General features: G+C 44.7%; 2 protein-coding genes across 2 annotated transcripts; both read right to left on the reverse strand.

Annotated features, from left to right (window-relative positions):
- Nucleotides 1–889: 889 nt before the first annotated feature.
- Nucleotides 890–11700, reverse strand: SNF8 (SNF8 subunit of ESCRT-II). Its single transcript, XM_083470275.1, has 8 exons — nt 11575–11700; nt 8358–8408; nt 6370–6508; nt 5659–5763; nt 4506–4578; nt 3298–3439; nt 2323–2397; nt 890–1826 (listed from the first exon to the last, which is right to left on the reverse strand). The coding sequence occupies exons 1-8, from the start codon at nt 11626–11628 to the stop codon at nt 1689–1691; spliced, it is 777 nt and encodes a 258-aa protein (XP_083326401.1). The 5' UTR covers nt 11629–11700; the 3' UTR covers nt 890–1688.
- Nucleotides 11701–15458: 3758 nt separating this feature from the next.
- GIP (gastric inhibitory polypeptide) lies at nt 15459–22951 on the reverse strand. The gene is made up of 6 exons (XM_083470364.1): nt 22867–22951; nt 21947–22036; nt 20697–20837; nt 19734–19865; nt 18084–18176; nt 15459–15593 (listed from the first exon to the last, which is right to left on the reverse strand). Exons 2-6 carry the CDS (start codon nt 22018–22020, stop codon nt 15584–15586), a joined length of 450 nt encoding a protein of 149 aa, XP_083326490.1. The 5' UTR covers nt 22021–22036; nt 22867–22951; the 3' UTR covers nt 15459–15583.
- Nucleotides 22952–27047: the final 4096 nt, after the last annotated feature.

Here is a 27047-nt window from a genome sequence, read left to right on the forward strand (position 1 = left end):
ATATACTGTATTTTTCGCCCCATAGGGCGCACCGGCCCATAGGGCACACCTAGTTTTTTGGGGGGGAATAAAGAAAAAATGTTTATTCCCCCCCCCCAGGCGTGGGGCTGGGGTGGGGGAAGCCCGAGCTTCCCCCGACCCCAGCCCCCAGAACAGGCTGCTATCCGCAAGCCTAGGGAGCCCGGCGGGAAGTCGTGTCGGTCTTCCCAGGCTTGTGGAGAGCTGCCCGAAGCCCTGGGTGCGCTGCTTAGCGTGCCCCAGGCTTCGGGATGCAGGCAGCTCTCCGCAACCCTTGGGAGACCGGCGCAACTTCGTGCCGGGCTCCCAAGGGTTGCAGAGAGTTGCCCGAAGCTTGCTGATAGCTTCCTGAAGCCTGGTGCGCACCAACCCCTCTCGCTCTCCAGGCTTCAGCAAAAGCCTGCATTCGCTCCATAGGACGCATACACATTTCTCCTCCATTTTTGGAGGGGAAAAAGTGCGTCCTATAGGGCGAAAAATACGGTATATATTTATTTCTATATATATTTCTTTTATTACTATACCGCCCTATATATACCCGAAGGCTAGTTCAGGTGATAAGCTTGAGCTAGATGAAGAACTCTGAAAACTTACAAGAAGAAAAGTCAATTGATTCAGTGACAGTCCACATATATATTGGCCTATTCCTGCCTTTTCCACCCTTATGACTCCTTTGCTCTGCTGACTCTCATGCTTGATCTAAATGAACAAGTACACACACAGGTGATTTTTATACCTGCAACCACAAAGCCTAAGGTGGAATCTTGGCCCTAGGTGTTTCTCTGCGTAAGTGGATGAAAGAGCTCTTTAAATGCCCAGTGAGATTTCTAGGTTGTTCACAATAACGACACAGGGAAGAATCTTAAGGCAGTTGCGTGAAATTCACATTACTGCATTTGCAAAGAATAAAAGTGAGTAGATTTCACTATACAAAGGTACAAGCAATTCTCTTCCTGTCCCCATCCTCTTGTCTTCCCGGTTGTGGAGATGACAGAATTTGAAAATGCATCTAGAGCTGCTAGACTCCAATAATTCAAATAATTTTAAAGCCCTGTCATCGCAGGACTAGAAACTGGCTTTTTAAGAAACACAAACTGAGGACGATTTCAACACTGTAATGGGGCATGAGAGAATGTACAGAATAGTAAAATTATTTGGTCCCTTTCCCAAAGCCCCAGTAAGGAACAGTATAGAATCTTGGCTGTTTCACCATTTAAAGATGGGGTTCTCTCACCTTATTGCGAGATAGACAAGGAACCCTTACTAGGGAAGGCAACCAGTGTACACAGTTAAATCAAGTATACAACGATGTAATTAGGAAATGGGGGAAAGGAGGGAGAGACGCTTACAACACATACATTGACTCCAATCCTCTCCACTTTCTAAGTCTTCAAGGAGAAAAAAAAACCCACATTCACACCTTTCCAGTCATGAGGACTAACAGCTTGCTAACGAAATTAGTCTCTCCATCGTGCAGAAGCACCAAAATCAGTGTTAAATATACCTGCTTGGCAGTGTTTGGTAACACAGACGTTTTCTTCTAAAGACTTGGGGCGGGAGGAGAGAGAGAATATAGGCATTCGATGTGACTCAGCTTTATCATGTGAATGCAAAAAGTGTCATCCCATTTAAAGGAAAATGTCCAGATAAATCAGTCCCCTGTTCGGCTGTCAAGGCAAAGCTTCCTTCGCTTCTTCGGGTGTGATTTCCTGAGAGTAAAGCTCTGTGAAGAGGGCAGGTAGCCAGTACTGTGGTTCCACTGGCGCCTGGGTATCAAGCCACGCCATGCCCTCTTTCAGCAAGTGATCCTGTAAAAAGCCAGAGATTATTATTTGAAGAGGAGGGCTATCACAAGTGGTTTTGCACTTTTCCTCCGACACAATGCAGGCAGGAGAACATACGAAGAACTAAGCCCATCTAGTCCAACATTCTGTTCTCACAGTAGCCAACCAGATGCGGGAACTGAGTGCAACAGGACTCTCCCAGCAGCAGGCTTGGGGAACCCTGAGCTTTGTAGGGGGGAAACCCTAGAACAAGGGGAGGACTGAGCATGCTCAGTGGCCACAGAATGTTGACTTACTGTTGGGGAAGAAACAGAAATCTGCAGAAGGGTTCATGGAATGGATAGCTTAGAATCCTCAACAGAGAAGACTCCATGCTGCAACGTTTAGTTTCAAGCAAACATGTATAATGATACGCACTTTTGCCTAACCTACACAACTTCTAATGCAATTATTTCATTTTCCTAGCTGCCAAGAGGTGGGCGCTCTTTTCTTTTTATAATGTAACTCGTTGTTTACATACCAAAACTTGCTTCGCCCGTTCCGCCTCCCACTTCAAACTCGACTTGATCTCGCTGATGGTCACGTACCCCTTTTTCTGAAACGGAGAGTAAAGAAAGGAGGCGATTTCAAAAAAGGTCACTGATCAGAAAAGCCCAGCCAACACTAAAAACAACAAGACGTTCAATGCACACCATCTTGTAGGCGAGGACTTAAGATTTCAGGGGTAGATTACACCTGCAAAATGACCCAGGATCATGCCCCCGGGATGGGGGGTTGGAAAAGAAGTTTAGGGAGGGCTTCTGACTAGGGAGAAGCAATGTCTGCTTGTCAGGAACTGGAGGAGGAGGAGTTTGAATTTGATATCCTGCTTTATCACTACCCGAAGGAGTCTCAAAGCAGCTAACAATCTCCTTTCTCTGTGAGGTGAGTGGGGCTGAGAGACTTCAGAGAAGTGTGACTAGCCCAAGGTCACCCAGCAGCTGCATGTGGAGGAGCGGGGATGCGAACCCGGTTCACCAGATTACGAGTCCACTGCTCTTAACCACTACACCACACTGGCTCTGGACTGGACTGAAGGGGATGAGACTGAGGAGGAAATGTGGAGCTCCCCCCGCCCTTCTGTCTCCCAACAGAGGCCTGTGAACTATGGGTGACCATAAGGATGCTGATGGAACACACACACACACAGTTGTATCTTGGATCCCAAATGCCCAGGAACTCGGACGTTTTGTCTCCCGAACGCCGCAAACCCAGAAGTGATTGTTCTGGTTTGTGAACGTTCTTTTTGGAACCCGAACATCTGATGGGGCTTCTGTGGCTTCCGATTGGCTGCAGGAGCTAAGCCGTGATTTGGTTTTAGAACATTTTGGAAGTTGAATGGACTTCCAGAACAGATTCCATTCAACTTGCAAGGTAGGACTGTATAGGCAAGGACAAGAACTCTTAATCAACCCCTGGAATAATAGCAGAAACTGAGTCAACTTGGCATGGGTACCTCAGCAAGTTGAATCACAACCGTGTGGTCCATATTTAGTTCAGCCGGCACAGACTGGATCAGGTAGGTCCCACCAACAGGAAGGATCCCAAAGCCGTTTCCTAGAACTTTCAACTTCTTAATTGCCCGGATGAGGTCATCTCTGAGGAGCCAGGGAAAGAAGAGTCAGAGCAAAGGATGGTTTTGGCGCATCAGTACCTTCAACCATGTCCAACAAGGTGTGTATTATGCTGTGATTCAGTGGAAGCACAGAAAAGCTACAAAACATAGCACTGGGTGCAGAAATGAGTTACCTGAGAAACAGAGTTTTCTTTTCTTTTCTTTCCGAGCACAATTCAAAGTCGTGGTGCTGACCTTTAAAGCCCTAAATGGCCTCAGTCCTGTATACCTAAAGGAGTGTCTCCACTCCCATCGTTCAGCCACAACTAATTATGAGGTCCAGCTCCAAGGGCCTTCTGGCGGTTCCCTCACTGCGAGGTGAAGCTACAAGGAACCAGGCAGAGGGCCTTCTTGGTAGTGGCACCTGCCCTGTGAAACGCCCTTCCATCAGATGTCAAGGAAATAAACAACTATCTGATTTTAGAAGACATCTGAAGGCAGCCCTTAAACAGATTTGCACCAACACTTTAAATTGTGCTCAGAAACGTACTGGGAGCCAATGTAGGTCTTTCAGGACCAGTGTGATGTGGTCCCGGCAGCCAGTCCCAGTGACCAGTATCACTGCCACATTCTGGATTCATTATAGTTTCCAGGTCACCTTCAAAGGTAGCCCCACATAGAGCGCACTGCAGTAGTCCAAGCGAGAGATAACCAGAGCATGCACCACTCTGGCAAGGCAGTCCACAGGCAGATAGGGTCTCAGCCTGCGTACCAGATGAAGCTGGTAGACAGCTGCCCTGGACACAGAATTGACCTGCGCCTCCATGGACAGCTGTGAGTCCAAAATGACACCCAGGCTGCGCACCTGGTCCTTCAGGGGCAGTTGCCCCATTCAGGACCAGGGAGTCCTCCATACCCACCCACACCCTGTCCCCCAAAAACAGTACTTATGCACTTGTCAATGTGCACAACTGATTTAATTATTTTCAGTGGGAAACTCTGCTCCATCACCCTAGACATTGCCACCTCGGCAGCCACAACTAATTATGCAAAATGATGCAAAACATATTACATCCCCCACTGCGGTGCAATCTCAACACAAGGCTTACTGGCTGACGTCTTGCGCAAATTTTCCTCTCCCCTTGAGCACTTGCTGGTGAAGTTCTTCCAGTGTTATCAGCCCTAGCGGGAATGAGGAAGCAAGAAGCATGTTAACACACAGCCATGTATACAAGGAATTTGAATCCAACCCAGTATGTTAGCAGGCTAAGGTTGCAATCCTATACTTAAGTTGACAGAATATGCACAACTCGCAGACTTAACATATAGTATAAGAGAACGAGAAGAACATACGTTTTAAGAAGATTGTTTATTGAATATATGGGAAATAGTTGTGCACACCTGAAAACGCCGGCAGCGTTAAGATAAATTCAACAGTGTAAACAAGTTTTGATGGAGGCAATAATGGAATACTGAATGGTATAGTTTTTGTAAAACATGCAGGGATATATGCTATGTAAAATGAACCATGGAAAGAGAAGACTGGAAGTCATTGATATCTTAAGGATGTAAAGTGAGTATTTTAAATTGTAAAACAGAAAATTCAATAAAAATTACACACACACACACGGAGTCGTACCTTGGTTTTCGAACAGCTTAGTTCTCAAACATTATGGCTCCCAAAGTCAGCAAACCCGGAAGCGACTGTTCCGGTTTGTGAACTATTTTTAGAAGCCAAATGTCTGATGGGGCTTCCGATTGGCTGCAGGAGCTTCCAGCAGCCAATCGGAAGCCACGCTTTGGTTTATGAACGTTCTGGAAGTCGAACAGACTTCCGGAATGGATTCTGTTCGACTTCCAAGGTACAACTGTATATATAAAAGGTTGCAATCCTATACACTATTTCCCCCCAACCTGACGCTTTCCAGGTATTTTGGACTACAATTCCCATCAGCCCCAGCCAGCACAGCCATAGCGCCCCCCCCCCCCAAGTTCAATGTGGCTTCCTCCATAGTAAGAGTCTTACTCTTACTGACGCATGAAATTCTATGCATAACTACCAAGAAATAAGACCCACTGAACTCAGTGGGATTTACTTCTGAGTGGAGACGCTCAAGGTTGTGTTAATGTTTCTAGCGGGCTGGACTAGCATGGCTAGGAAGCTTGCAGATACCAGCCACCCATTCAGAGAGTGGCAGGCAGGCATTAGAGAGAACAGTAAACACACCCCTGCAAAGATAAGAGATTGGAAGCTATCCTCACCTCCATTTCTGTGCTTTAGAGCTAGACAGACTTCAATAATCTGAACGCCAAGCTCGTAGTAAAAATCTCCAACACCCAGCATTTCTGACCAGAATCCTTTGCCAGCTGCGGAAGAGGGAATGAAATATGGATATGAATATATGAAAGACAAAAAAAGAACGTTGCATTATTATTATTTTAGACTCTCAGGGACCCAATTTTGCAAGTTTAGATTTTTTTAAAAATAAAGAAAAAGGCAAAGGAACGTCCGAGTCTGGCGAGTGTCAGAATTCAAAGGGGACAAGACCTGTTCTCTGCCTTCCCTATCCATGATTTTTGGAACATTTCATTTTCCATTTGGCAGTGAGAAGTCCATGGAAAGTTCTTTACGCTCATCCAATTCTCCTTCTTACTGACTGTAAATTTAACTTGCCTCTGAGCAAGGACAGGTTGGGGATAAGGAGATATAGACAGGCCCACCGTCCACTTCCAATGGCAACATGGCTTGGGAAGGCAGAGCATGGATAAAATGTTCCCTCCTCAGAGGACTTACAACTTACATTATACTGCGATAACTCGATTTTGATTTGAGAAACAATGCCACTCTTTTTTTTTATTTTTAACGGAAACACAGAAGATCGAACTGAAGCACCAAACCATCAGATTCTGCAGAAACCCTTCCTCGCCCTGCTTCTCCCCACCCGCTAAATCCCTGCCTCCCCCATTTCTTACAGGCTAGGGGATCAACCCCAATCGTTGCACACATGTCCTGGAACTGGACTCTGAACTGCGGGTTTTTACGGATCTCTTGCTTGTGTTTGCTGGCAAACTCTTCGAGGTTAGTTTTAAATGTATCCAGCTGCTTGGACATCTGTAAACGAAGCCAGAGGATAGAAAGAAGAAACAGATTTAAAACGATCTGCTTTGAAAGGCTACTAATTCGAAATACACCTCTGAGACCTAGAACAGACTGATGTTTCATAAGGGACGACTCTCTGTTGCCATTACCACAGAGAAACGATTTATGGCAAAGCTTTTTTGCTCCAGCGCTGTCTTCTTAATAGGTTGGAGACTAATGTTGGGATTAAACCAATGGATTATCCATCTCCGTGTCCCATCCACTAGTGAAAACTTGCTGTATATCATAGGGAAACCAGAAATTATTACTATCATATACCATCAATACAGACATATCACTTACCGTATTTTTTGCTCCATAAGACACACTTATTCCCTCCTAAAAAGTAAGGGGAAATGTGTGTGCGTCTTATGGAGCGAATGCAGGGGGGAGGCAGGCAGGAAAAGTCCCCAAGAGCTGCACACAAGCTCCGCGCGGCTCTTGCGGGCTTTTCCCCAGGAGGGAGAAGGGACTGATGCGGCCAGTCAGTCCGTTCGCCGTCCTCGTAAAAAAGCCCACAGGAGCTGCGCACTCCTTAAAGGGTGCGCGGCTCCTGTAGGCTTTTGCGGGAGGTGGGAGTATTGCCATAGCTGCGCGCAGCCCCTCCAGCCGAGAGAAGCTGCGCACAGCTATGGCTTCTTTAACCGGGCGCAGCCTCTCCCAGCTTGAGAGGTTGCGCACGGCTAAAGAGGAAGCCAAGACAGAGAGCGGGATCCATCCTGCTCACTGTCTTGGCTTCTCCCATAGCCGCACGCAGCCTCTCCGCTGGAGACAGTGAGCGAGAGGGAACCCACTCACTGTCTTGGCTTCTTTGCTCTTTGGGGCTGTGGGGGGGTGGGGGGAATCCAGCCCTGTCCGCTGCTCTTTGGGGCTGGGGGGGGGGAATAAGATTTTTTTTCTTGATTTCCCCCTCTAAAAACTATGTGCGCCTTATGGTCCAGTGCGCCTTATGGAGTGAAAAATATGGTATGTGCTTTTCTATTCATTTCCCCAAGCTGTTGGTTCCCCCTGATCAGTGCAACACCCTGTGACAATGGGAACCACAGGTTGATAATGTGCCTAGGCTCATACAAGAGCTTTTCAGATTCACACATTTTGCAGAGGCCCACCTTTCAATGCTAAGATCAGACCTTGGTGTTTCCTCATTACATCTCTGTAGACATAACGAGGACGAGGGAACATTCTTTCATCTGTGGTGGACTTGTAAAAGGGTAAAAGAGTATTAGGAAATAATTTAAAATGAACTGAAAAAAATGTTTTAAAGCACCTTTCCAAAAAAAAACCCAGAGTCCTTTTTGGTGGGGTAATTCAAATGGAAATTCCCAGGTGTCAAAAAAGGTTATTCATATGGAAGCCATTACGGCGGCCCATGTTTTGTTAGCCCAAAAACGGAAAACAAGAGAGTTCCCAACCAAAGAAGAATGGCAACTTAAACTGTTGGAATATGTGCAGCTTGCGGATCTAACTTACAGAATAAGAGAACAAGAAAAACGCTCGTTTAAAGAAGATCGGAAAATGTTTACTGAATATATGGGGGATAATTGTGTACACTTGAAAACGCTGGTAGCATTAAGATAAATTCAACAGTGTAAATAAGTTTTGATGGAAGTAACAATGGAATACTGAATGGTTTAGTTTATATAAAATATGCAGGGATTTTATGCTATGCAAAATGAACCATGGGAAGAGAAGAAGGGAAGTCATTGATATCTTGCGGTTGTCTAAACGAATATTCTAAATTGTAAAACAGAAAATTTAATAAAAATTATATATAATAAAATAACAACAACAACAACAACACCTTGGTGTTTCCTCATCTCACCTGGACTAATTGGTCTTCAGCCAAAACTGTCCCACGTTCCTTGTATTTGGCCTACAAAGGAAAAAAAAGTGGTGATAAGACACACAGTGATCTATAAGCCATTTCCCCCCTCCTGGATGTGCATCTCTGATTCTTAAACATCATTATGGGAGCCACAATGGCTACGTTCTCCTTCCACTGTCAGAGGAAGGATGCCTCTAAATGCCAGTTGCTGGAAATTGTGGCTGGGCAGAGCGCTGTTGCGTTCATGCTCTGCTTGCAGGCTTTGTAGAGAGCCAATGTGGTGTAGTGGTTAAGAGCGGTAGTCTCGTAATCTGGTGAACTGGGTTCGCGTCTCCACTCCTCCACATGCAGCTGCTGGGTGACCTTGGGCCAGTCACACTTCTGTGAAGTCTCTCAGCCCCACTCACCTCACAGAGTGTTTGTTGTCAGGGAGGAAGGGAAAGGAGAATGTTAGCCGCTTTGAGACTCCTTAAAAAGGGAGTGAAAGGCGGGATATCAAATCCAAACTCTTCTTCTTCTTCTCTGGTTGGCCATTGTAAGAACAGGATGCTGGACTAGATGGGGCATTGGCCTGATCCAGTATACTCATCTTATACTCTTATGAGAATACCCTGTCCACAGGACTGTTTGGCAAGCACCCAAGACTCGGCTGTCTTAAGTTGCAGCCCCAAAGCAGTGCAACTCTCCCTTCTCTTGAAGGCCAGCAAGCTGCCTTTCTGCCTACGTTTACACAGCTTCCTAAGAGCACAATTCAAATTGTTTCTGAGCGCAATTCAAAGTGTTGGTGCTGACCTTTAAAGCCTTGAACAATCTCGGCCCTGAAAATCTGAAGGAACGTCTCCATGCCCATTGTTCAGCCCAGAGACAGAGGTCCAGCTCCGAGGGCCTTCTGGTGGTTCCCTCACTGTGAAAAATGAAGTTACAGAGAACCAAGCAGAGGGCCTTCTTGGGAGTGACGCCTGCCCTCTGGAATGCCCTCCCATCAGATGTCAAGGAAATACAGTAAGTAACTACACAACCTTCAGAAGAAATCTGAAGGCAGGCTTGTACAAGGAAGTTTTTAAGGTTTTATTATGTTTTTATATATGTTGGAAGCAGCCCAGAGTGGCTGGGGCAACCCAGTCAGATGGGTGGGGGGTGTAAAAAATATTCTTATTAATTATTCTTATAATTATTGAATACGATGTCCCTATTTTCATCGGATAAATGTTGGAAGGGATGCTCCATTAGCCTCAACTGGAACCCACAAATAACTACTGCACAAGTTGTGTAGCTTAGTTGCTAAGAGACTGAGCTACAAACCAGGAAGTTTCAGTCTCCCTTCTTCCACACACAAGGTGGCCTGAGGCAAACCACTCTCTCCTGGCCTCAGTCTCCACATCTGCAAAATGGAGGATAATGCTTACCTTACAGGAGCAGAGGGAAAACCTGTGGCCCACCACATGACGTTGGACTACAATTCCCATCATTGGAGCATTTGCTGCTGCCAATGAGACATACAGTCCAACAACATCCCGAGGGTCACAAGCATGGATTTCTGTTAGAGGGGGCAGGCTTTTGTTAGGGGAGGGGAGGGCAGAACCTCAAATTTGTATTGCTTTTGATTATTTTGTTGGAGGGGCAGCTGCCCCCCTGCTTCCCCTCGGCTACGCCCATGGCCACAAGTCTCCCATCCCTGCTTCATCATTCTCCTGAAGCGGGGACACGTATCTTCAATACATTTTATTTTATTGCTATGGCTAGTGGCTGACGCAAATAAAGATTCTTCTTCTCTTCTTGTCTCATCAGACTAAAGTGCAAAGGAGGCAAATTCCAGCAAGGGATTTTAAGAAACCAGACAGCCCTAGTTTAGGCGAGAGGTGCAGCGGATCGAGAGAAGCAGAAGTAGCAAATGCCTGGGGTGATCCCTGCCAGCTGCAAGATACAATAATGGGCAATGGGACTGAAGAGAAATGCCTCTGAGCACATGCAAAGTGCATTTCTCCACCACCACCACCCCTCATCCAGCCTGGGGTTGAAGCAGGGCTGGATTTAGGTTTGATGAGGCCCTAAGCTACTGAAGGTAATGGGGCACTTTATATGTCCAGCTGTCCTTTGTCAACAACAAACTGTCACTGTTTTTTGTGTTGAATATATGCTATATGGTAATTTATGGACCTCATAGGTATCTAAAACCATTTGCACGTAACAAAATATGTATTTTATCAAAGTAATTGTTGAAATACAATTAAGAAGAAGTATATTAATAGTGAAATAATGATTAAGCTCTAACGTAAAATGATTTTTCATGCATAACAAACTTAATAATGCAAACACATTGGCATGTGGCAATAACAAAAGTTCCTTTAGAAACACAATTTACATCACAGGAGCCTACACAACACCAAACACTGTTGCTGTATGTAGGCTTTATTTTATTTGTTTTTTTATCTTATATCATGGGTAGGCAAACTAAGGCCCAGGGGCCGGATCCAACCCAATCGCCTTCTCAATCCGGCCTGCAAACGGCTGGGGAGTGTGTTTTTACATGAGTAGAATGTGCCCTTTTATTTAAAATGCATCTCTGGGTTATTTGTGGGGCATAAAAATTTCTTAATCCCCCCCTCCAAAAAAAATATAGTCCGGCCCCCCACAAGGTCTGAGGGACAGTTTGCTGAAAAAGTTTGCTGACTCCTGTTTTATATTTTGGAAATGCACATACAGGTGTGTGTGTTTTTCCTTTAATTTTTTTTTGGGGGGGGGCCAAGAGAGTGGGGCTCTAAGCTATAGCTTGTTTAGCTTATATAGAGTTGTTCCACCTGGCCTTTGGCTCAGAATCTGTTTGATTCCCTCCCCCTTTTTCTTTTTCCGTTCTCCTCAGTAGATGAGATTGCTGCCTAATTGTTTTAATGTTGTATCTTAATCTTTAAATTGTATTTTAATCAACTTGTTTTTATTATTGGTTGTTAGCCGCCCTGAGCCCGGTCTTGGCTCGGGAGGGCGGAGTATAAATAAAAATTTATGATTATGATTATTATTATTCGTAAATCCGACACTGGTAAGGGCGAAAGAGCTTCCCAGGGAGTGGCAAGAGGCGCAATCTGCAGCCCCTTCCCCTCCTACAAAGGCTAGGCTGGCGGTGGGGGGAAGACAGCAAGCGAGCAGGACGGGAATGAAAGGAAGACCAGCTGGAGGAGGAGGAGGAAGGAGGAGGAGGGAGGAAAAGAAGCCTGACCTCGGCCAGCTTCTTCTTGGCGATGGCCCCGGCCCCGACTCCCCGGCGGTGCATTGCTGCCAGCGAGCAGCGTCCGGGCTCGAGCCTCTTTACGGAGATGGTGGAAAGGGAGTGGATTTGGGGGGCGGGGGGGGGAGGGCGGTATTAAGCACATTAGAGAAATCTCTACGTCATCAGTGCGCGACAGGAAGGAAGCTTCTTTTGGGTCGGTGCTTCTGCCTTCCCACTAGAGAGCTCGCCCAGGGAGTCCCGGAGGGCTGCGGGCGGGCGGGCGTGGGGGGTGGACAGGGGTAGGGTTGCCACCTTTATTCTGGGAGAATGCGGGGTGGGGGTTGTTTTTTTTTTGCGGGGTGGGGGCATTTTCCCCTCCCATCTGGTGCTGAAATGTCCCCAATAATTAGAGACGCCAATTCACAAATGAGAAACAAAATAAAAAATTCCTTCCAGTAGCGCCTTAGAGAACGACTGAGTTTGTTATTGGTATGAGCTTTCGCGTGCATGCACACTTCTTCAGATACTTCTTCAAATTTGAAGTCTTCAAATGAGAATTCGCATATTTTCAGGGTGGCATGGCGGATGGAGTGCTGGACTTGCAACATTTGAATCATAGTTTTTTTGTTACCACTACCCTCAAAAAGAGGATATTGTTTTTCTTTTTTTAAAAAAGGGAAATGTTTAATGCATACTTTCTAAGGGTATAGATTTTTACATTAGTAGAACTTTCAAAAGTCACTTGCATTAAGATGAATAAGGTTTTAAAATTGGACTATTAACAATGTAAGGTTTTACAAACAAGCTAGTACAATGGAACCAAGATGGGGAGTGGAGGGAAGTCAATTGAGTTAATATTTATGATTCGAATTGCTATAATTGTATTGTTTTGCTTTGTTTTTATACTGTTTTTGATTTTTGTTTTTTGAAAAAATAAATTATCGAAAAAAGAGAGAGTCAAAAGTTCAAATCCCTGCTGAAATGACTTCAAAGCAACCCATTGGCCCCTCTGGGATGTGTTATACACGCATGCATGTAAGTAAATTTGTAAATCTTGTCTGTGCTTGCCTACCCAGAGCTACCCATACACCCTTATAAATGCATGCATTTGGAGAGGATCCCAAACTTGGCAGTGGGTGAGCACATTTGGACAGCACTCCTAGCCTCACTTAACCTGGAAAAGAGACACCTGACACCCCGTTCTTATTCTATGCAGCTATGTAACCTCATTTATTATTATTATTTATTTATTGAATTTATATATTGCCCTATACCCAGAGGACTCTGGGCGGTTCAAAGAAAAGATCAACATAAAAACCACAATATATATAATCAAAATAAAAACAAAAACCCAATAACACACATACCCCAGAAAGAACTGCAACATGAGAACCTGGCATTAGGTCAGATAAGCTGCATTTAGTATTTAGGTCCAAAATTTTCTACGTCAGATATAGCCCTAAAAAGGAAAGGCAGGATAGCCCAGAGTTTGGAGCATTTCTTAAAAGAATTACTGTAATACAGTAGTGCAATACATGACTTTCTTCTGAAGTCAAGAGTGAAAAGTAATATGTTGACTGGCAAAATTAAATAAACCATACACTTAACAGTGCTTTGTTTATTAAAATATTTAACATGTATTTTTGCCTGCCCGCATTCATAAAGAGATGAATATATCACCAGAACATTATTTCAGAAGGGGTATTTAAAAGATGCTGGAGAAAGTTATATAATTATTTGCACTGGATGGGACTAAAATAGGAAGATACTCTTTAAACTGGATCTTTTTATACTACAGTGGTACCTTGGGTTAAGTACTTAATTTGTTCCGGAGGCCCGTTCTTAACCTGAAACTGTTCTTAACCTGAAGCACCACTTTAGCTAATGGGGCCTCCCGCTGCTGCCGCACCACCAGAGCACAATTTCTGTTCTCATCCTGAGGTAAAGTTCTTAACCCGAGGTACTATTTCTGGGTTACTGGAGTCTGTAACCTGAAGCATATGTAACCCAAGGTACCACTGTACTGGATATGGGCATTATAACAGGCTGGAAAGAAGCTCCATTAATTTCAGCAGGACTTGCTTCTGAGTCAGTGTGGTTAGTTTGTGCTGTTAATAAGGCCTAAGTCGCACTGAACTCTGCAGAACAGACTTCTGAGTAATATACCGGTACTTAGGCTAGCAGTATAAAATGGGGTTGTGTTTAGATGATTCACTCCTACTTCTGTCTTTTCTGGAAACTGGGTTAAATGTGCTGTCATATTGCCCTCTAGTGGCACACTGCTATAACAAAAATGGACTCAACTTGTGTTATGGTGGTGAAGAGCAATGGCCAGTCTTATCATCAGGCAGAGTTCAGTGGCCCCACAGAAAAAGGCAGCAAGTTGATTCTTGAATTTGTGGTTATTGTGTTGTTACTGACAGGGAATGAAATATATCCATAGACATGGCATTTTCTGCCTCTAATGCCAAAATAACTTGGGTGTTAATGTTAGAATTCCTGCTCCATGATTGCACTCATGGGATTTTTGTCTATCACATGACGGTGTATGTTTTGACTCCACAGAGTGGGAAGTGACGGAGGCATGATGTTTATGTTACTGTGTTCCGTGAAGTGGGACTATTGTCCTTTGTTCATTTTTCTCTTTGCTGTCTGATGCTAGAGAGAGAGGGAGCCATGTTGCAGTGCTCCGTGTGTGTTTATATGTAAATAAAGTAGATTAGCCAAAATGCTGAGTTGCTGAGTTCTGTTATGCAAGCTGTGAAGACTCTGCTGATCCCTAAGTGTGCCGGTGTCTGTTGGCATCAGTCGCTGTGATGTTTAGGCAGAAGAAAGCTTTTGAAGCTCCCGAACGATCGACCAGGAGAGAGAGAACATGCCAGTCGGGCATGTGTCTCTGCCAGGGTCCTACTCGAGAGTAGGACAAGCTCTTGACTTGGGGGAGTGGAGAGAGACTATTTGCCACTACTCAGCAAAATGTACTTCATCAGTTCTTACAACCACTGTGCAACATCATTATGATTTCACCTAAATTGCAGGTGGGCAGAGTGGGTTGAAGGCTAAGAGACAGCAGTCAGCCAAAGGCTAGCTGTGAAGTTGCTGAGCTAAGAACCAGGTACTGCCAGGCTCATAGGCTCACATTCTTTCCCAATCACAAACGTATTCCAGTGGTTGTTGCATACCAGATTTGCACTTAACACTAACGCACCTTCTCCAGATGTATCAGTTTGGCTGGCACTGTACTTAGTTTGCCTCTGGGCATATTAAGATGGTGCATGGCTAGGGTCTTACAACTATTGCACATGCAGCACACCCATGTGCCCTGTAAGTAAATAAAAATAACAACTATTTGGTGGTGGTTGTTTTTTAAAGTGGAAGCGATGGCAATCCAGGACCTGCTGGGGGGGGGGGGAGACCAAACTGCTCCTTTGCATGGAAAACCCACCAAATCTCAACTATCTTCATCAAGCCTTTGTGACCTGCGTTAAGATGATACTGGTATTTTTATGGAGCCCTTCTAGAGCTGAAAAAAGGTTCTGCTTTTTAATAAATGTGCAATCATAGTTATGTTTTAGATTTTAAAACATCCTTCTTTTTACTATTGTTGCTGGTGGCAATGTTTCACTGTTGTATAGCAGCTTTTTAAATCTTCAGGTTTTGTATGTTAAAAATAAATAACCATGCCTGAGCAGGAACCGAATCATTGATCTTTCATGACCCCAATGCAGCTGTGTGGGGCTGCCCTGAGAACGGATTCTGAATCGCCTCCCTGTCATGCATCTTACCAGACTGACAGATTAACCTGTAACTTCTGTTTCTGATGAGAGCACTTACAAATTCTGTTTGGGGTGTTGTTGTTTAAAAAATTGAATAACACTCTTAACACTCACGTCTGAACTTGATAATAAGTTGTTTTATTGCTGCTGTCATAATTATTGTTGACACTCATTAGCCAAAGGTACAAAACAAGGAGAGTACAGAAGTTAGTCCATCTTTTCTCCCCCAAGGAAGCTGTGAGCTATTGAAGCCTGGAAAAATAGAGGGGAAAAGATGGTGAAATATATAAAGTTTGCCAAGGAACCTGGTTTTTTTTGTAAGGGGGGGGGTGAAAAATAGAGAAGGGGGGCAACCTTCTGTAAAGCCCTGGGCTGAGCATTCCTAGCTCAGCAGTGGTATTTTATTTATTTACTTGGGAAACACATGCTACTTGATTACAATCATTTCTAAGCAGGAATGATTCAAACATACATTCAATGGTATGTTTAGCCTGGTAAAGAGGAGACTGAGAGGAAATATGATAGCCATCTTCAAATATCTAAAGCAGGGGTCAGCAAACTTACCACGCCTCGGGCCGGTGTCTCCAGCGCTGATTGCGTGGTGGGCCGGAGGGCGGGGGAGCGCGTGCCCATACGCGTGCGCACATGCTATTTCCGGCGCACTTCCAGGTCGGAGGAGCACCAGAAATAGATTGTGCACATGTGCACGGGCCTCCTCCGACCCGGATGTGCACCGGAAATAACGCTTGCGCATGTGCACAAGCTATTTCCGGTGCTCCTCCGACCCAGAAGTGGGCAGCCGCACAGCGCAGAACCAGTAAGAGCGGGCAGTGGGGGTTGCCGCGGGCCGGATAAACAAGTCCCTTAGTTTGGGGACCCCTGATCTAAAGGGCTGTCAAATGGAGGATGGTGCAAGCTTGTTTTCTCCTGCTCCGAAGGGCAGGACCCGAACCAACGGCTTCAAGTTACAAGTAAGGAGAGTCCAACTAAACACCACAAGAACTTTCTGACAGCAAGAGCAGCTTGACAGTAGAACAGACTCCCACGAGAGGTGATGGACTCACCTGCCCTGGAGGTTTTTAAGCAGAGGTTGGATTATGATCTAGCTGAAATTCTAGTTGCACTAGACCATGGGTAGGCAACCTAAGGCCTGGGGGCCAGATCTGGCCCAATCGCCTTCTCAATCCGGCCCATGGATGGTCCGGGAATCAGCGTGTTTTTACATGAGTAGAATGTGTCTTTTTATTTAAAATGCATCTCTGGGTTATTTGTGGGTCATAGGAATTTGTTCATTTCCCCCCCAAAAAATATAGTCCGGCCCCCCACAAGGTCTGAGGGACAGTGGACTGGCCCCCTGCTGAAAAAGTTTGCTGACCCCTGCACTAGATGGCCCTTGGGGGACGCTCCCAACTTTACAGTCTTATGATCCATCTTGTGTGGTTTTGTCTATACTGCCTGGCAGTGGCTTGTCAGAGTTTCAGGAAGGGGTCCTTCTCCTAGCCCTACCTGGAGATACTGGGGATTTGATCCTGGGACCTTCTGCATACTCTTACCGCTGAGCTATGGCCTTTGTAAGCAGTGTATGAGAAACTCAATGCAATGGGGGGGGGTAGTTAAAGCTATAGAATCATAATTCAGTTATAATGCCTGCTGAAGTTCAAGAAGGATGGGGTTGTCTGTCTGTCCTCACCTGGAAGGGAGCTCTATAAAACTGATCCCACAATACTGAACTCAACCGCTCCTACTAAATACAAGATGTGCTTCTGAGCCATGGGGGAATATTTAGCAAGCTTTATATACTGCTTAATCCTCAAAACCCACAAAGCACCTCTCTAAGCAGCATACACAAAAGAACATAAAATATTCCAAGATAATAGCAGTGGAAACAGACACTGCAAACAGGTAAGCACAATAAACTGACCCAAATATAGATTAAAATTTACAGTTTTACAAACAAGCGCACATACTAAAATGATGTGTCTGGGGAGGTGTGCCTAAAGGGAAATGGTTTCAGCTTCAGAAACTACAACAAAGGCATGGGGAATTGCAGCACGTAACTAAAAGATGGATTTCTCACAAGTGTGGATCAAACATTCTGCGGCATTTTGCCAGTTCCGTAGACTGAAGTGGCCAAGCGGGTATATATGGGGTAAGAAAACTGGTCCAAAGCTGTAGCAACGTTTATTTACTAATCATAACACCGCCATCTCTTATCCAAAAGAACCTGAATTCTCACAGGCATCTGGTTGGCCACTGTGAGAACAGAATGCTGGGCTGAATCCTGTTCCCTGTTTAGGGAAGCTTTTAATGTTTAATAGACTATTGTATTTTAATATTCTGTTGGAAGCCGCCCAGAGTGGCTGGGGTATAAATTATGATGATGATGATGATGATGATCCAGCAAGCTTTTCTTACGTAATTATGTAAATGAAACCGTTTTTATAGCTCCCAAATTTCCCTTGGATCAACCTTCTGTGGCTACTTCATATTCACTGTTAACATTTGCCACCCACTGATTCTGTAGTAGCAGTCAACAGCAGATAAGGAGCAGCGATCAGTATTTGGGAGTTTCTGACATATAGCCATCAACACCGGACCTTGCAGAGGACCTGCTGCTTCTCTGGCACCCATAAAATACTGTTGCCCAAACCTCCATATGGGTTGTCTGTGGAGTCCCAACTCTTCCTTGCCTTTGGAAGGGAAAGGGAAGAGAAGGAAAGGGAGAGGAAGCGATTCACTCACATTGGCCTGCAGAGGTCAGCAGAAATCAGCCATGCCAGATGTTCTTGCCTCCGGACGTCCTTCCAGTCATCTGAACCTTTTGGCAGAGCCAGGCTAGAAGAAAGAGACTGTGAAGTAGACATTTGCTGCCACAGGGATCCCAGAGATTGAGATGGCAGGGGGGGCGGGGAGCAAAGTTGCAAAAGAGTCCTAGTTGGTGGGGAGGGGGCGTTGGAGGAAAATCCCAGGTGCCCAGTTGCCTAGGCAACTAAAAATTTGATGCTGGTAGCTAGGAATTGGAAACAGCTTTCTTAATGCAGTCCTTGTAATAGACCTCCATAGGAATTTCATGCCTGACAGCAATTCCCATCTATATATAATGCAGAAGGCGTGTTGGAATGAGAAAAAGTTGGGTAGACATAAGCAGGTTGGCATCAGTCTGCAGGCGCCATTTTCTAAAATGGCCACGAGACATTTTCCCGGAGCAGCTGTTTATAGTCATACAATTTCTGTCAAAATATATTTTAAAAAACACCAGCGGTACCTAGAACTCCACATAAACTAAGCATTATGTAGAAAATATTTGTTGGCAGGAACGTTCTCCTTAAGTTTCCTTGCATATTTTGCTGGCATTTTAAGATTGTTTTGCTTCTGAGCTCTTCGGTTTTATATCTACCCTGGCTTTGTAAATGCTGCTATTTTACTGTTTTATTGTAATGTAGCGGCTTATTGTACACCACGTTGAGATTCTTGAATGAAAGGTGATATAAAAATATTTTAATACATTTTTGGCTTTGGCCATTTCTTTTTTTAAAAAATGGGAAGGTATCTTATTTTTATTATATCAAAGTAAAGGCTAACAGTTTCCATCTGATCTCAAAATTACTTTATTACGATATCTAAAAGGCGAGGTAGTACTGGCGCAGTTTTAAAAAGTTATGAATAAAACTGTCAATTTTTCTTTTTCTACCAGTTTCTTCTTTTCCCAGTGTTAAATTCAGTTGTCCACATTTCTACTTTAAAAAAATCCTCACAATAAGTTGTACATTTTAGTGCATATTTCTCATAGTAAACATATTTTTGAATGCAGTTTTGACTAATAGTTGCATTTTTTCAAGCAATTTCCCCAATATAATGCACTTTTTCATGTTACTTTTACCAATATATGCATTTTTTATGAACAGTTACCACTAATATGTTTTTGCACACATTGGTTTGTTGCATTGAAAAATTCAGAGAATTGCACATTTCAAAGAGTAGCTGCTTCTGTTTTTGTATTGGTTTGAGAAGTGCAAATTAGAGGGCTCATTCAACTTCAGTCAAAATCAAATTTCTCTGCCACCCCTAGTTACAACTGATCATTATTTTATTATGTATAGTAAATGTTTGCAAGCATCACTTTTTCAACAGATTTTAGATTAATTGAACTATAATCATACCTGGCTTTTAACACCTGAGGTGTATATTTTTAGGACCAACTTATAACTTATTTTTGTAAGTTGTTTTAATGTTATAAGCCACCTTGGGACCTTAGGGTGCAGGGTGGGTAAATAGTAGTAGCAATATAATCTGGAGGAGGAAAAGGAGATCTGATTTACTTTGCAGCTGAAATACTTATTCTATGCTGAAACAGGATTTTCTTTTGCAGACCAAACAAGTTGTTGAGCTCACCTCTGTTTCCCCATATTTTGCAGAATGCATTTAATGAAGTCCATTGCCTCCTGAGATCCAGCTTCAATGCCTTGATTCCTTGTATCTAATGCTGTGGGTTCAGTATCTCTCCTGGATGGGTCAATTCTGTTACTGGGGGAACATACACAAAAGGCATCTCCCTGGGAATCTGAGATCCTGAGGAGTGCTATAATGCTTCAGCTCTGTTAAGACCATTTCATCTGCCCCCTGTTTCTCCCCCCACAAACACATTGCTTTTCTTTTATCCCAAGGTATGCCAACAAACCTTGGACGCGGGTGGCGCTGTGGGTTAAACCACAGAGCCTAGGGCTTGCCGATCAGAAGGTTGGCGGTTCGAATTCCCGCGATGGGGTGAGCTCCCGTTGCTCGGTCCCTGCTCCTGCCAACCTAGCAGTTTGAAAGCACGTCAAAGTGCAAGTAGATAAATACCTACCGCTCCGGCGGGAAGGTAAACGGCGTTTCCGTGCGCTGCTCTGGTTCGCCAGAAGCGGCTTAGTCATGCTGGCCACATGACCCGGAAGCTGTACGCCAGCTCCCTCGGCCAATAAAGCGAGATGAGCGCCGCAACCCCAGAGTCGGTCACAACTGGACCTAATGGTCAGGAGTCCCTTTACCTTTTATGCCAACAAAAGTGGTCAGAAGTGCCCTGACTACCTAGGTATAACTCAAGAGCAAATAAAAAGCCTGATAAAGGAAAAAAAGGTATTCAACTCAGGCTTCCTCAACCGCATCCAAACTGATCAGCCCCATTGGACTTATGGTATTTTAAGACTGGTCCATGTTTGAGAATGCTTTCCCATGGAGTGGAACAAGGCAATATCCTGGACAAGAAATAAGTGTTCCCTTCTCACCTGCGTTCCTCCCTACTCAGCCTTCCAAACATCAGTTTGACCCAGTGCTTTCCCTAAAATCCTGGATGAACCACCTGTGCTATAGACTTACTCAATCATGCTCTCTCTCCTGTTCAAGAGCCACTCCACAAAGTTCTTCTTCATCATGCTGTCCAAAGTTCGACTGTAATCGCTTGCTAATGTCCCCTCTGAATACCGTTTCTGCAGAAACCTGGAGTTCTTTGTGTTTTCTCTAAGAGCAAAACAGAAACACATAGGGAAAATCCTCATCTCTCGTTTCGAACAGCACTCTAGCTAAAGGATGGGGAATTCCTTTCGGCTCATATCCCATTGTGGATAACTCTCTGTGGACTATGTGTGAAAGGGGACGGTTGAAATTTGCTGCCAAATGCAAGCCGCACAGCTGATTGGGAGCAAGCCGCCCTGCTTTCGCAGACCTCAGATTCTATCAGGAGCATTGATCAGAAAGTCGCAGGTGGATTTGACTCTGGTGGCATTGCTTGCATTTGTCATCAAATGTAAATGGCACCAATTGCAAGCCACAGGTGCAAAGGCACAACCAATAAGGCTCTATAAGGTTCCTGATTGCTCCTTTGCAACTGCAGCTTAATCTGTGGTTGGTTGGAAATTAGGACAAATTAGGAATATTGGTGGGCCTAATTTAGTCTGTGGACTGCTTTAGCTGCTTTAGCATAAGGAAACACTTTAGCTTAGCAAGATGCTCAGTTCAGATACAGTGATACCTCAGGTTACATACGCTTCAGGTTACAGACGCTTCAGGTTACAGACTCTGCTAACTCAGAAATAGTACCTAGGGTTAAGAACTTTGTTTCAGGATGAGAACAGAAATTGTGCTCCGGCAGTGTGGCGGTAGCAGGAGGCCCCATTAGCTAAAGTGGTGCTTCAGGTTAAGAACAGTATCAGGTTAAGAACAGACCTCTGGAATGAATAACAGTGGTACCTCTGGTTACGTACTTAATTCGTTCTGGAGGTCTGTTCTTAACCTGAAGCACCACTTTAGCTAATGGGGCCTCCTGCTGCCACCGCACCGCCGGAGCACGATTTCTGTTCTCATCCTGAAGCAAAGTTCTTAACCTGAGGTACTATTTCTGGGTTAGCAGAGTCTGTAACCTGAAGCGTATGTAACCTGAAGTGTATGTAACCCGAGGTACCACTGTAAATTCTTAACCCGAGGTACCACTGTACATGTTTCTCCTCATCCTTGGGAGAACCACGGATAGTTAAATTTCAATCCACACATTTAGCCTAAAAAGTGCAGATCAGGTCAGTTCAGAACTCACAAGGACTGACTACCTCAGGTATCCCTGTTCATACACTTACCTTGAGTCATTTTCTTCCATCAGCACAAAGCTGACAGAGACCAAAAGGAGGAAGAGAACTTTGAAGGACTTCATGTTTCAAGCTTGAGTTCTGTGATTTAAAAACAGTACATGGTTGTCAGATGGGACTGGGAGAGGGGAGGGATTCCTCTGAACTGGCACTGAAAGGATTTATTTGATGGCTGTGCTTTAGTGATTTGGGGGGGTATCAAATGTTAGTCGTACTCTGAGTAGACACACTGATTTCAGTGTATCTGCTCTGAGTATGACTAATTTTGAGGCCACTTGCGGATGAGCACCCCTCCTGATTTGTTTGCAGGGATATTAGACAAAGTGGCTATTTAAAGAGCAATCATTCTGATATGTTTGTGGGGAGGTTAGATGATGTTGCTATCCCACAAGTTCCACTGCATTTTCCCATCACTTTACTTTCAGCAGAAAATCTGAACTTTTGGGGAAAGTGCGTTTGTTGCACAAGAACTCCCAATCAATTATAGTTGTGCGATCTGGATTGTGATTCAATCCCACCCCAAAATAATGACAGTCTACAAAGGTTAACACATTCTTCTTCCTGCCTACTACTTTTCAGCTTCCAGATCACCCCCTCCAGGTCACAGTTATAGTTATTTCTTTATTATTTTAATTTTTATTAATTTTATTAGTTTTTATTAATGTTATTAATTTTATTAATTTTTATTAATTTAAAATATTTATAATCCACACTTCACCCAAAGGTCCCAGGGTGTTCATATACATAATTCAAACCAAGAAATTACACAGTAAGATTAAACAGTGATTAACAGAAAATACGCAGTCCAGTTACAAATAAAACTGGCAGAAGTGATGGAAAATTGGTGTGTTAAGTACATAAGGTGTGGTTCAGCTCCTATGCAGTTGAAATAAATTTTAAAGGAGTATTACCTTTTGGATCTGTCAAAGCTGTTGTTGAGGAGCAGAGAGAATATGGCATCCAACAGGAGCCTGGAGAATTCCTTATATATACCCAAGGGTGTGACAAAGCAAAGCCATTTCCTCGAAGCCAAACAGGATGCCCTGCACCTAATCAAACCAGATTAAAAGCTACTCTGCGTTTGTTGACCTTTGGAGCAGGAAAATGCCCTTTTAAAGCATGTTTGCATTCATGGCAATTAAACTTTTGCTGTGTTGCTAAAATGAAGATCCGGTGCATTTTCTATAATTAAAGCCATTAAGCATCCAAATTTCCCCAAGACCATTCCTCTGTTAATTAACAGTCCAAAGTAGGCAATGTCCATGCAAGTTCCCTTCACTGTGACCTGCCTCCCTTGCTGGCTACTTTTAGGGCTGCCACCTTTTCAGCCAACAAATGATGGACAACCCACCAGTGGCAGACCTACATTTGGGGCCCCCTGAAGCTTAAACTGTTATGGGGCCCCCTTTGCAACCAGCAAATGAGGTCTGGGTAACCACTGTTAACCCCTTTAGCGGGGTTGTTCCACAACAGATCACCACATTAAAAAAACCCACAACCCTCCCCCCACATTTCAGATTTTGATTAAAAATACTGTACTGGATTATCTCACATGTCAAAGTCACTGGTATGAATCAAATATTTCCTGTGCTTTCTAGTTTTCAAATTATGTGGGGGATGAAAATTAGGGAAATGTTATAAACATGCATGAATAAGGTTGCTTATGGGGCATCAGTACTAACTTGCCCCCCAGCCACATGATGTGTCATGTGACGCATCCCATAATACTGCCTGGGCAGGGGCAGAACACACAGAGGGTGATCTTTGTCTTTGCCCATTCCAGCTTCCACCCAGCTCCTGGGCTCCCCAGTGAAGGGATGAGCTAAGGCAACATTGGGTTTGGGGTGACCTTTTGACCCCCAGGTTTTCTGTATCAACTACAGTGATACCTCAGGTTAAAAACTTAATTCATTCTGGAGGTCCGTTCTTAACCTGAAACTGTTCTTAACCTGAGGTACCACTTTAGCTAATGGGGCCTCCTGCCGCCGCACGATTTCTGCTCTCACCCTGAAGCAAAGTTCTTAACCTGAGGTACTATTTCTGGGTTAGCGGAGTCTGTAACCTGAAGCGTATGTAACACGAGGTACCACTGTACAGTAGTAACTCAGTTTAAGAACAGTCCTGTTTACGAACAATTTGGTTTACGAACAATTTGGTTTACGAACAATTTGGTTTACGAACTCCACAAAACTGGAAGTAGTGTCCCGGTTTGTGAACTGTACCTCGGTCTAAGAACGTAATCTGAAAGGTGGAAGGGCAACGGCAGCAGGAGGTCTCATATGGGAAAGCACACCTTGATTTAAGAACGGTTTCAGTTTAAGAATGGACTTCAGGAATGGATTAAGTTCGTAAACCGAGGTACCACTGTAGTCTGTTTGTGGGGCCCTGCAAAACGTGGGGGATTCGCTGCAAAGAAACTGCAAAACTTTGGCACCAGTTTCGAGGGGATCCCAGATTTTGGGGTTCATAGATAATGAAGCCCCAAGAATCGCTACACAGTGTGGATGGTTTAATTTTTCATCGAAACAGAAGTAACAGGTCACCTAGTCCAGGGGTCTGCAACCTTTAAGACAAAAAGAGCCACTTGGACCCGTTTCCGAAGGAAAAAAAAACTGGGAGCCGCAAAACCATTGCAACAATTAAAACAAATATATCTCCGGAGCCGCGATCTGACAGCGGGCGGGAAGGTGACGTCGGGACGGTGCATGACTAACGCACGCACCGCCCCCATGCGACGTCACAGCCAGTACAGCGCCCGCCACAGTGGGGAGTGTTGGGGCGCACAATGCGCCTCCTCCCCTCACTAGTATCCGCCCTGGAGCCGCGGCAAAGGTGTAAAAGAGCCACATGCGGCTCCGGAGCCGCGGGTTGCAGACCCCTGACCTAGTCAAATAGAAAGAACAGCCTCAGAGTAGTGGGACAGATTAGCTAAACTGTCAAGAATTTTGCTGCCACAGAGCCCTGTGAGGGAACCCCAATTTCTCCTAGGAAAACAGCAGAGATGGAAACACAACAGAATGCTGACATTTCACGATGACAGAAAAGGATATACAGGAGGCTGGATCATTCAGAAGAACCGCCCAAGATCGCCCCATTTCCCCCCACTTTTAGGTTGTCAGGAGACTAAAGTGTACAGTGGTACCTCGGGTTAAGTACTTAATTCGTTCCGGAGGTCCGTTCTTAACCTGAAACTGTTCTTAACCTGAAGCACCACTTTAGCTAATGGGGCCTCCCGCTGCTGCCGCGTGATTTCTGTTCTCATCCTGAAGCAAAGTTCTTAACCTGAAGCACTATTTCTGGGTTAGCGGAGTGTGTAACCTGAAACATATGTAACCTGAAGCGTATGTAACTCGAGGTACCACTATATTTCAATTTTTATTTTTGTAAATGCAGAACAGGAAGGTGGATCATGCTGAAATCATATCAAACATCAGTATTCGATAGTGGCAGGAAGACGCTAGAAATTGAACCTAGGCTCTTTTGTGTTCAACACACATGCTCCACCGTTGAGCTGTGGCCATTCCTCTGCATGCGCCTTTTGGCAATGGCTTCCTATCATCATTAGCATGACCACATGCCATGACAACATCTGGCTTTCATCGTTTCTGACACCAATGGCCATGCTGGATGGGAATGGTGGGAGCTGAAATCCAGAAACATCTGGATGGACATTCACCGGCTGCCCCATCCCTATAGTAGAAGTTAAAACTCCAACTGGTGAGAGAATGGACCTGTGACCAATGCATGTGCCTAAACTCTAAGGGATCACACAGCATGCAGCCTGCCATTTTACCTACTCCTGCTTCAGAGCTGCACTTTGAACTATTGGTACCCCACTGCAGAGTAAAGGGATGAGGGTGGCGCTGTGATCTAAACCACTGAGCCTCTTGGGCTTGCCATTTGGAAGGTTGGCGGTTCAAATCCCCGTGATGGAGTGAGCTCCCGTTGCTCTGTCCCAGCTCCTTCCAACCTAGCAATTTGAAAGCATGCCAGTGCAAGTAGATAAATAGGTACCACTCTGGCGGGAAGGTAAACGGTGTTTCCATGCACTCTGGCTTCCATCACGGTGTCTCGTTGTGCCAGAAGCGGTTTAGTCATGCAGGCCACATGTCCCAGAAAGCTGTCTGTGGACAAACACCAGCTCCCTTGGTCTGAAAGTGAAATGAGCGCCACAACCTCATAGTCACCTTTGACTGGACTTAACCGTCCAGGGGTTCTTTACCTTTACCTATCCCACTGTAGGACCACAATCTTTTCCTGAGGTGTTTGGAGAGTAAACGAATGCCCAGCGCAGAAGGCCCAGATGACGCTGGAATGATGCCACGATGCGAAACGGTAGCAATGTGCAAATAGCCAATCTAGGCACAGTAAGCAAGGCTGGTAGTCGGTTAATGGGAACTGTTTAGCCCAATGACTTTATGGCCCGCGTTCCAGGCACTGCACCTCAGGCCAAGCCAGATATCATATCGCGTTTCCGCAAAGTGCTACTGCTTGTGCATTTGCTTCTCCTTCATTAAGTGCTACTGCAAGACGGGGAGTTAATAGCATGAAATAAATATCTAGCCATATTACAGACCTGCTGCCGTGAGCAAGCGTTTGCCCTTTCATCCTATCAGCTGGGAGGTGGTGTGTGTGTGTGTGTGTATGTGGATTTGCTTTAGGAAACACAATATTGCTCTAAAAACATCTTATCGTGCCCTTTTAATATAATGCCTGGGGGAAGGAAGCCACACTGGCAACCGTGAAGTGTTTGGCTATACACCCATCTAAATGCTCCTATAACTATTATTATTATTATTCCATTTCCCCCGCCCCTTGGCTCTGTTGGAGGGGTGAATGTTGATGGATCATGACAGGGACATAGGAATAAGCTTTCAACCAAGGCCATGTTCACGTCATACATTTAAAGCACTATGATGGCACTTTAATCAGCCAGGGCTTCCTTCAAAGAATTCTGGGAAGCTTCCTTTGTTTAAAAAGTTGAGAGTTGTTAGGAGACCCCTGTTTCCCTCACAGATCTGCAACTGGCAGAGTGGTTCAATGGTCAGTCCCTCTTCCCAGGGAACTCTGGTGTTCTTCCCAAGTTTTCTGC

This window comes from Podarcis liolepis (assembly GCF_965112155.1).
Source record: "Podarcis liolepis genome assembly, chromosome: 13".
Classification (NCBI taxonomy): domain Eukaryota; kingdom Metazoa; phylum Chordata; class Lepidosauria; order Squamata; family Lacertidae; genus Podarcis; species Podarcis liolepis.

Coding starts and splice junctions, on each gene's coding strand:
- SNF8 (XM_083470275.1), bottom strand. CDS start 11,628: ATGCACCGCCGGGGAGTCGGGGCCGGGGCCATCGCCAAGAAGAAGCTG. Junction 5,764..6,369: donor TGGGGTTGATCCCCTAGCCT/GTAAGAAATGGG, acceptor CCTCTTCCGCAG/CTGGCAAAGGATTCTGGTCA. Junction 3,440..4,505: donor TTTGCGCAAGACGTCAGCCA/GTAAGCCTTGTG, acceptor CTGGCTCCTCAG/AGATGACCTCATCCGGGCAA.
- GIP (XM_083470364.1), bottom strand. CDS start 22,020: ATGAAGTCCTTCAAAGTTCTCTTCCTCCTTTTGGTCTCTGTCAGCTTT. Junction 20,838..21,946: donor ATGGAAGAAAATGACTCAAG/GTAAGTGTATGA, acceptor TTTTGCTCTTAG/AGAAAACACAAAGAACTCCA. Junction 18,177..19,733: donor CAAAATATGGGGAAACAGAG/GTGAGCTCAACA, acceptor TCTTTCTTCTAG/CCTGGCTCTGCCAAAAGGTT.